At 32.4% G+C, this 9832-nt stretch overlaps 1 protein-coding gene across 2 annotated transcripts; it reads right to left on the bottom strand.

Annotated features, from left to right (window-relative positions):
* Nucleotides 1-355: 355 nt before the first annotated feature.
* Nucleotides 356-9618, bottom strand: LOC100789853 (anamorsin homolog). Of its 2 annotated transcripts, XM_026124381.2 has the most exons (11): nt 9473-9618; nt 8928-9060; nt 8045-8211; nt 7895-7966; nt 7348-7507; nt 7132-7265; nt 6745-6873; nt 1571-1775; nt 1382-1487; nt 1063-1162; nt 356-584 (listed from the first exon to the last, which is right to left on the bottom strand). In XM_026124381.2, the coding sequence occupies exons 1-11, from the start codon at nt 9473-9475 to the stop codon at nt 489-491; spliced, it is 1305 nt and encodes a 434-aa protein (XP_025980166.1). In that variant the 5' UTR covers nt 9476-9618; the 3' UTR covers nt 356-488. The 2 variants fall into 2 exon arrangements, with proteins under 2 accessions (XP_025980166.1, XP_025980165.1); XM_026124380.2 differs by lacking the exons at nt 6745-6873; nt 7132-7265; nt 7348-7507; ... (2 more) ...; nt 8928-9060; nt 9473-9618 and adding an exon at nt 3497-3652 and having other exon boundaries at nt 1571-3012.
* Between the last annotated feature and the right edge of the window lie 214 nt (nt 9619-9832).

The raw sequence follows: 9832 nt of genomic DNA, 5'->3' as shown, positions 1-9832 counted from the left end.
ATTCACATTTTGGAGGTAAAAAAATGAATAGGTGTAGTATTTGTTTTATGTGATAAAGTCCTTGCTTTGAAAACTATTGGTACCTAACGAAGTTTTCAGAATTTTCAAACTTAAATCTCTTTGTCGAAGGAGATCGCACGCAAAATCTTCATTTGTAACAAAAGTACCTCTAAGCTCTTGTGAACGTGAACATTACAATCACTTACACATACACATGTAAGGTTTTTTTTTTTTTTTTCCAAAAAAAGTTAATTTGCTGGAATGTTAGTTGTTATTAGGAGAGAAGATATAATTCACAACATTTTTCGTTTTTCTTTTCCTTTTAATTATCCAACTCACCTTATATGGACAAATGTAAGAATAAGTTCATAGAATTTCAATTTCATAAAATTTAAGGTATTTGATGTAATTCTAAAGTCGCTCTTGCTCACACACCTTGATCAATGAACTAATCTAGACCCCTTAATTACTATCATTCATCATTTTGATCAGGAACGCTTATTAAGGCCATGAAAAAAACGATGCTTTCTCCTCTTCGAGTGCCTCCGAGATTCTTTTGTCATGACATAGGAGACAAATTGAACCTGCACAGGAATATAATACCATAAAATTACACTCTGTTAAAGATGTCATTCAATAAGTGGACAAGGCAAGAAAAACTAAACATAGATTTGTAAATAACACTCAACAATGAAATACCATTACACAAGAATAGAAAAGGGGCTGATTTCTTGAACTCGAATTCTAGATTTCTTTATACTAAGCAATATAATTCTATTTGAAATGACATGCCCTATTTGCTAACATGATGTAACAAATTAAGATGCAAGCAAACCATATATTTTTCTGAAAAAAAGGGTTATCAAAAGCTTTTTTGGAGACTTGTTTGAACATAAATACGAGAATGAGTATATAATAAAACAATGCCATAGGAAGAACGATTCTTTTAAGGATATGTGATGCTTAAAATTCCAATATTGGAAAAAGAGACTAATGTAGAGAAAATGAGTTAGCTGAGAAGAGATACAAAATCAATTTGAACGCAGAACACAAAAGGCAAACCTGAGAATTATTCCGCACACCAAAATTTTGAAGTGCTTCATTATCATCTAGGAGCTTGTTGTTATGGCATGATAAACAATAATTTGCCCATACGTGCTTCCTACAATTACATAAGTTTTTGTAATACTGAGTTGCACAAAATCAGGATTTCCAGAGATGAACTATTGCTGTCAAATAAAATATTATAACATTGACTTTAAGTGCTCTTCTAATGAACAGTAGCTTCTGGAACACGGCAAAGTGGTTCACTAACTTCTTTCTTGTTTTTGAGAAAGGAGTAATGGCGATGGAATAGAGAGAAAAGAAAACTGTAACTCACCAGGAAATATGGCGGTGACCCATGCTGGATTGTTCCATGTCATTTACCTTCTTCTTGATGGCAAGTTTCAAATCCTTGACTGTCGCTGAATTCATCACTATCACATCTTACACCACCAAAATAACTAGTGAATCAGATCAGAGCTTAAAATTTTCAATTTGCAATAGTGAATAGTAATGCAAGTATTACCAAGTGTAGTTCCATCCAATTTCAGGACAGAAATGCGCATGGCACTACCCAATTCAAGGTTGATGAGAGTGTCAACATCTGCAAAAGTTGGGTTCTTGGGGACATCAGAAAGTATAGGATCATCTAGCAAGGTTGTCAGCAATGAGTTCAACCTTGCCTTCTTCACGCTGCTCTTGTTATATTCTTCCATGTTTATGCTCCCAAGCTTTCCAAAACAACCAACTTTTTGGTCAGCCTGCATACAATTGAGGCCAGGGAACATTATTCCCTTCAATCTTAATTTAAGTACATGTATTCAAATCCAACAATACATATTCTCTTGGACCTAGACATTAGTAAAATGGCTACTGTTTATTATTACCAAACAACAACTAACATAGCACAACACCACACCAACTAACAGGTAGTCTCCAAATTGAGCAAAAAGAATAATTTCTTTGACTCATGTTCCTTGAAACACACAAAATGTTTGTCTGTGTAGAGTAGCAATTGTTTGTTTCTAAAGCATAGAACTTCAAATAGTGGACAGAATAATTTTTATTTTATTTTCCCACAGCACCAAAGGATACACCGATTTCAGTTTAAAGAAAAATATCTTAAACGAATAGCAGCACTCTGATTGAATGATAAGAAGCTTTTGCAACAATGCTTCCTGGAATGCAGAAAACATGAACAATTTAATTTGTATAATAATAGAACATCATGGACCAGTTGAAGTGAAAATTCACCTAGTTTTGTGTGCAGGAAAAAAAAATACACAACTCTCTACAAAATACTGCATCCACTTATCCAAACACACGTGTTAGAATAGAACATTAACATGATGAAATTACACTAAATCTACGCACATGCTCAAATCTAAGCAGCAGAATGCACCTGAAAAGAGGCTTTTTAGTTTGTCAAGCAACAATTCAAGACAATTGAACTGAGAAAGAGAGTTGTGGCGTTAATTTGGGAATTGAAAAAAAAAAATCATTAAGCTGAACGAAGAAGGAAATGGGCCGGGCCAGAAAAATGTGGTCCGGACCAAAAACCCGGACCGGCACTGGTGAGTGAAACACGTGTTGTATTTTGCGTGCGTGCGTGTGTTAGTATCTTCTTGAAGTAAGTGAAGAGCAATTACGCCGCGTGAACGGCATGGCGCAGAAAGCGGCGGCGCCACTACCGTCGAAGCCTCTTACAACTCAGGAGTGGGAAACCCTAATCGAAGACTTCCAGAACGGCGTGCACCGCAAATGGAGCTCTCTGGATCCCTAGGTGATGCAAGGAACACAGTTACAACCTCTGTCCATGCAAGGCTCTCCCACCATAAAGGCATTATTCTTTGGCAACCAAAAAATATGTGGGACGCTTCCTCCTCATGACACGAACAAAATGGACAATGGTAGTCATCTAGCTGCACATTCCTTCTCCTTAGGTTTGCTCTTGTTGGTAGTCTATTCCTAACCAGCATCAAACAAAGCGTTTGCGATTGAGATTTAGTAATGAAGAACCAGAAAACAACTCAGCAGTAATAAAACTTTAATGCAGTCTTAATCAAAATAAGCATTTCTACCATTTTGAAAGCTTCAAAATAATCCAAAATCTTGATCAAACAAAAACAATGACCGAAGCTCGAAGTATATCCCAATAAAGTCCAGACGCGAAAAATCAATCCAACCATCAAATAAACAATATCCCAATGATACAATATTAAGTCCAGGAGCAGAAAATCAATACAAAGTTCAAAGTGCACAGAAACAATGAATACGAAACTAATACATTCTGCCACAGATACAACATCTCTATGTTTGTGACAGACAATTGAAGACCACACAAACAAAAAGGGACGTTCGTGGAGTGGTAACACAACGGGTTGCGGTAGCTTAAACGACACCGTTTGAAAAAGTTATCGATCAAATAAGCGAAATGCGAGTGAGAACGTACCCGGAATCGGAATCGAAATCGGAGTTTGGTTAGATCTGTGATTTTTTTATGGCTTCTCTTCTCCAGTTTCTGCTCTCTTCCTCTTCCCCTTCAGCACACTTCATCTTCCTTGTTAGGTCGAAATAAATATCATTTCCTTCCCTCTTTTTTTTTTTTTTTATCTATAGAAATCCAAATAAAAGATAAATATTTTAAAAAATTCCCCCCTCTTGATGTTGAATTGAGTGATGGGAATTTTGTAAATTGATTTTTTTATTAAAATTTAATTTTAAGTAAAATAATATATATATATATATATATATATTATTTTTAACAGAAAATTATTTTTTGTTAAAAACAATTTTGAAGTGAAAATTAACACAAATTTTGTATTCAACATAGCGCTCACATAATTTTATGTTGTACTTACTACTTTGTTTCTTTTTAATTGTTGATTTTGTAATTTTATTTATTTATTTGTCATTTTCAAAGTTTAAAATAATATTTTTGTTAATTATATCCTTATTTATCATCTAACTTGAATTAGTTCACACTTTTATCACTAGTATTTATTTATTGTGAAGTAAAAATGAAAAAAAAATATGATAAGAAACTTTAAAATTATTTTATGAAAATTTATTGTATTTTTTTATAAAAATAATACAAGATTTTGTCAAGAAAAAAATTATAAGACACTTGAAAAGGATATAGGTGTAGTATTTTTTGGGGTAGTAATTGATATCTATGTATCTATTAACAATCTAAATATTTTTCTTTTGTTGGCAAGTGATTAATTTGATGCTTAAAAAATGAGACACAACTAATTTAGTCCCTAAAAATAAAATGACAAAAATATTTTTAAAAGTGTAATTGTCACTCATTATAGTCCAAAAATCAATAAATTGTGACTAAGGTAACAAATTAACATATTTTTTTAAACCAATAAAATGACAACAAGAAATCAAATTTTAAAATTCAAGTTAACAACATAGCGATTTTCAGGACATTTTTAAAATTATTTTATTATTTTCAACAACAAAATTTGTCCTTATTTTTTATTTTCTAAAAATATTTTCATTCGTCGAAGCATGAACAATAATCTCTTTTGTTTGATCTAATCTTATTAGTTAAATATATTTTATCATCAACTAATCACATCATTATATATAAAAAAATTATTAATTTTCATAATAATTACCTTAAAATTCGTTAATGAATGAGAGATAACATCTTTGAAGAAAAATTATTTTTAATCATGATGGGGCACATCTGGATGAGCATGCTCCCGTGAATTCCGTTTATAAAGTGATCATACTTAATTTGATTTCAAAGTATGATCTTTATTATAAGAAGAAGAAAAAAGGACATATTTTACACTTTTAAAGAAGATTAGTTAATTTTATTAAATAGTATTATTTTTAATTAAAAAAACAAACAGTTTTCTTAAACTATCTTGAAACTTAATATCAAACATAAAAAATATTTTAATCTTATTAAATGAAAAATATTTTGAAGAAAATTTCATTAAATAAAAATAGGCAAGTAAAATTTACTTATATTTGAGATAAAAAAAACCATTTATTACTTATAATTGAGACAGGAAGAAATACTAACGTGCTTCTCCGTGAACAACATTTCTATTTGTTTCTTCCATTGTATAACTTTCTACCCTCCATGTATTTATTGGCAAAAATGATACTTTGTGAATAGAATAGTGCTCATTTATACGTACATTGTCCCTAATTAAGTGTTGGCTCCAGCGAATCTATGATATATCAAAAATAAATTAACATAGTCCTTTAACTTTTTCCACTCACCTTTTTGGTATACATCTCTCATACTACAATAGTAAAGTCCACATCATAATTGTAAAATTTGATTCGACCCCGTTGATTAGACTGATCCAATAGGGATTTGGTGGCATAACTGGACCGATTTCACTATTAGACCACTCATGTATGTGACTCGAGATGGTCCAACCAAACCAGATCTGTTTTGTGGAAACCCTTTTAAAAACTCGGACTAGGTTGTGTACGTTAAAAAAAAATAGAAATGCAGAAAATTTATTTGCACTCTTTTTGTTTATTGAAAAAATAGACTTCTCATTTTGTTTACTGAAAAACTGGACTTGTGTGTTTTAATTTAGGTAATTACTATTTATGTTCTCTTTATTACTAATACACTTCACTTGTGTTATCAATTTTAATACTTCAATTGTTACTTTAAATTTTAGAATATGAAATTATGAATTAACTTTTCTTAATCAAATAATGTTAGTTATATATTTATATATAATATATACACATATAATTTTATATTTTTTAATATAGACCAGATCAAATCAGACTAATTATTAATGCACCGATTAGACCATTAACTCACTGATCCACTACCTCGACCGGGTCAATAACCTAACCAGATTTCACAACTATGATCCACATGCAAAAAAACCTCCTGCCCTACAATTGAGACACAATTGCATCTTTTAATATATTTATACATCTATTCATGCTACTATAATTTATACGAGTTCATGTGATTCAAACATGACTCATTGTTCCAACTAGTGAATGATTCAAACATGACTCATGTTGTTGCATTACGACAGCCCTTTACAATCAATAAAATCTGAACAAAATAATCAAGATTAAGAATTAAAATTTAAATATGAAAGTGATACTTTACAATTTACAATAACAATATATCAAAATTAAAACTAAAATAAAAATAAATTATAATTAAATAATTTGCTATAATTAATAGCAGTACTTTTCTTATATACACCATTTATTCATTAATAGTACTTATAATTAAATGTATTTTTTTCTAAAGCAATTCTATTCGAAATATTTATTTAAATATTTCATACATTCTGCAAGACTGCAACCTTAAGTTTTTTACACTATGCAATATTTTATGTGATTACTCTTTAATTTATAAGTTGGTTGACAAGAACACTGTCTTCATGCTTATGATTTTATCAAGAAAATAGAAGAGAGGAAGAGACAATGACATTGCAGCTCTATAATATCCGGAAAACTCGAATCCCTCGTGTTGTCATACGTAAAATTGTATCAAAACAACTCTGATGAATTGTTCTGCTAGCATTAACATAATTGATGACAATTCCATACTAAATAAAAAATTATATAATACCATTCCCATAACAAATCGTTACCGCAACTTTATCCATTTATATGTCTGCAGCAAGAAAGTTACCGGACAGTGCAACCTGCGTGAAAATAAGGAATGACTTATGACGCCCATACCAAAGAAATGACACCAAACAGTTGATGAGAGAGAGAGAGAGGGAGAGAAAATACCTTCTCGCCCAATTTGAAGGCAGGCAGTCCCTTGTAAGGGCAGGTACTGCACCTGAAAGCATCCCCTAGCCCACACTGCAGACCAAAGACAACTTTGAGATCAATGCCAATTATGGGAGGAAAAAAATCTGAAATAGTATTAGAGGATAGATTGACATAATAGAGGGTAACTATTCACAAAGAATATATCGCACAATCTGCAAGAGAATTGTAGCTCTTATGATAGTAGTCACAATGACCATAACTCTAATCAATTTTAGACATTCTTATTGAACACAGCCTTAGAAAGCATAAGCAAACTGCATATTGTAAACGAAAAAACAGAACACATACATTGCCACAAGCTGATTGAGGATTATCAATCTGTTCTGTTGTCAATCCTAACTTCAATACTTTTTCCTCCTCTTCAGCCCTCCCACAGGTGCAATTTTTGCAGGCTTTTCTTGTGCTCCCAATTTCACAATCACCTATAGCATAAACATGACAGCTAAGAGCCCAATATCACACAGAATACTAGTTGAGAAACAGAAACTTAAAACTGTTCCTTACCAGGTGGAAGCTGGGGTTTCTTTAAATCTTCTTCAGTCAAAAGACTATCTTCATCAATCAGATCTGAATCAAAATCAATTTGCATTTTAGGTGAACTCCTAATCACCTTCTTTAGCGCAAAAGACGAACCAATTTTCCATGAAGGCTTTTTAGCTTTGATCTATGTGCAATACAAAGCATGTTGATAGTTAGAATTTGTAACATGGTCCCAGCAGTTAATTAGGAAAAAAAAAAAGACTTCTGATGATTCAAGGCCCATATTCCACTCAACAGGCAATGGGAAGACAAATATGCCAGAAGGAACAGGGGGAAATCATGATTTAAAAAGGAAAAAAATCTAGCTGAAATTATTGATCGTGTTAAAAATGAAAAAATCATTAACTTGAAAATACTAGTAGAGTGGGTTTCAAGACACATGTCAGCCTATTATTCAACTTGTCTAACAATTTTCTATTGTATTCTGTTGTACAACAGACCAAACACAAGAAAACAATACAAAAATGATGAATAGAGATGACACAGGCAGATACCAGATAATAAAACTTACCCCAGCTGATTGTAAAACTTGTGGTTCTGTAAACCCTGCCAACAATAACTTGTTCTCAAGAGAAGATATTATCTGCAAGGACAATGGGGGGAATAATCAGATCATGCAGTAGAACAATACACACTCAGGCACAATCTAAGCTGTTATTACCTTATCAAATGAACCCACAGCAGACTGAGATGACTTGCGAATAAGAATTGTACCATCTACTTTTAACACTCTAAGAATTTCTTGAATCAGTTGATCCACAGGACAATCGATTGACAGCCAGATTAAAATCACAAAATCAACAGAGGAAGAATCCACAGGCAACTTGCCTGAAATTTGCAAAATAGGTGATAAGAAATTGTCTCTTCAGCTATAATACAATAAAATATGATATATGCACAAAATGAAAAATCGAGCATTTGTAAGGGAAATAGAAACTTCCATCCAACTTCTTCCTAGAAACAATAACTATGGGGTTGACATATGTTTAAAGGAATTGGACAAAATACAGGAAGGACTGGCTAATGGCTATTTCCAGTTTTCTCACAGTTCAGGCATTTCATTTCCAAACTAAAGGTTGAACCAGTGATCTTTAAAAGATCCAAAACTGAAGTAGCTAAGGCAAAACAATGAACTTTGTCCCCTTTTATTGTTGCAGATAAACTAGGCAAACAAAGAAAAAATCTGGGCAAGTGACAAAGAAGAAGAAAAGACATCACATCCTTACTCACAAGTTACTGGGCTATAAGTTATACAAAATAAATTCATGCTGAAGCAAGAAAGATAAACTCACACAAATATGCAACATCTAACAAGTAAAAACAATGCATAAGTATAACAGCAAGTAAGTATCCTTTCTTACCTAAATTCCCTTTATTTTCTACTACCGTAAATAAAGAAAAATAAAAAATAAATAGAAAAAAGGTATTTAGCAAAACTTGAATTACTTAAGAGTGACGCATATTCTACTGGAACAACCAGCAGCATAGAATGATAGATTATTAAAGCGCAAACAGAAATACAGTCAAAGGAGCGGGAGAAATACTTAAGAGTGAGGCAGAAGTAAGAACAAGAGGATCCCATTGCTCAAGCCCTCCATTCCCAAGCTCTCTAATTGCATCAAACACTTGACTGACGGGAAGAACTGCTCCATCTGTACATGCCAACACAGCACCATCCTGCAATATTCAAAATGTTACAAGCTATACATGTACATGGATGACCTTCTTTCCCTACAAGCCAGAATCCAAATTTTTATTTTATACTCCTCAACAATTTAATTTCATCCCTTCCCATTTGATTCCACAGTCCAGAAAACGCAATTAATACTCAATTAAATTAACATTTAACAGAACAACCATCTACCACATGAATCAGCATAAATCAACAATTCTACAGTAATAGCAACAAATTTTCAGCCAATAGCAGTCCTCATCGAAGGACACAGAGTATCACCACTACAAAATATAAGGAAATTAGGGCGTTGGGGGAGGAGATAGACCTAGGAATCAAGGAAAGCAAAGGAAACTAAAATCGTGTTGCAACGCAAAATCTTATGGGAGAAAGAAAGGGGAAAAAGAAGGCACGAACCATTCTGATTCAGCAACAGCACAGAATAGAAGCTTCAAGAGAAAGGGAAGAGTTGCCGACTGCAGAAATTGAAGAAACAGAGAGAGATGGTGCGTGCGCTCTTTCTCTTAAGTATAAATAGCAACCAACCAGCTTCTCTCTCATTCAGCCACGCTCGTCATAATAATTAATAAATAGTATTTTAGACCGTACATTAAACAGAATAAATTTTATTTTATATAATTAAAATTTATAATAAATAAATAATGAGATTGATTGGTGTATTAGTTGAAGAAAGAAAATACTCGGTTTAATTTTAACAAAACACAAACTAAAACTAAGGTTAAAACAAGGGAGAGAAATTAGCTTATTTTTTTTATT

Source organism: Glycine max, chromosome 11 (genome assembly GCF_000004515.6).
Source record: "Glycine max cultivar Williams 82 chromosome 11, Glycine_max_v4.0, whole genome shotgun sequence".
Taxonomy (NCBI): Eukaryota; Viridiplantae; Streptophyta; class Magnoliopsida; order Fabales; family Fabaceae; genus Glycine; species Glycine max.
The sequence above is the reverse complement of the archived record's forward strand: the minus strand, read 5'-3'. Positions and strand labels throughout refer to the sequence as shown.

Coding starts and splice junctions, on each gene's coding strand:
- LOC100789853 (XM_026124381.2), bottom strand. Junction 1,776..6,744: donor TGTTTGGTGTCATTTCTTTG/GTATGGGCGTCA, acceptor TGTTTTGGAAAG/CTTGGGAGCATAAACATGGA. Junction 585..1,062: donor GTGTGCGGAATAATTCTCAG/GTTTGCCTTTTG, acceptor ATTCCTGTGCAG/GTTCAATTTGTCTCCTATGT.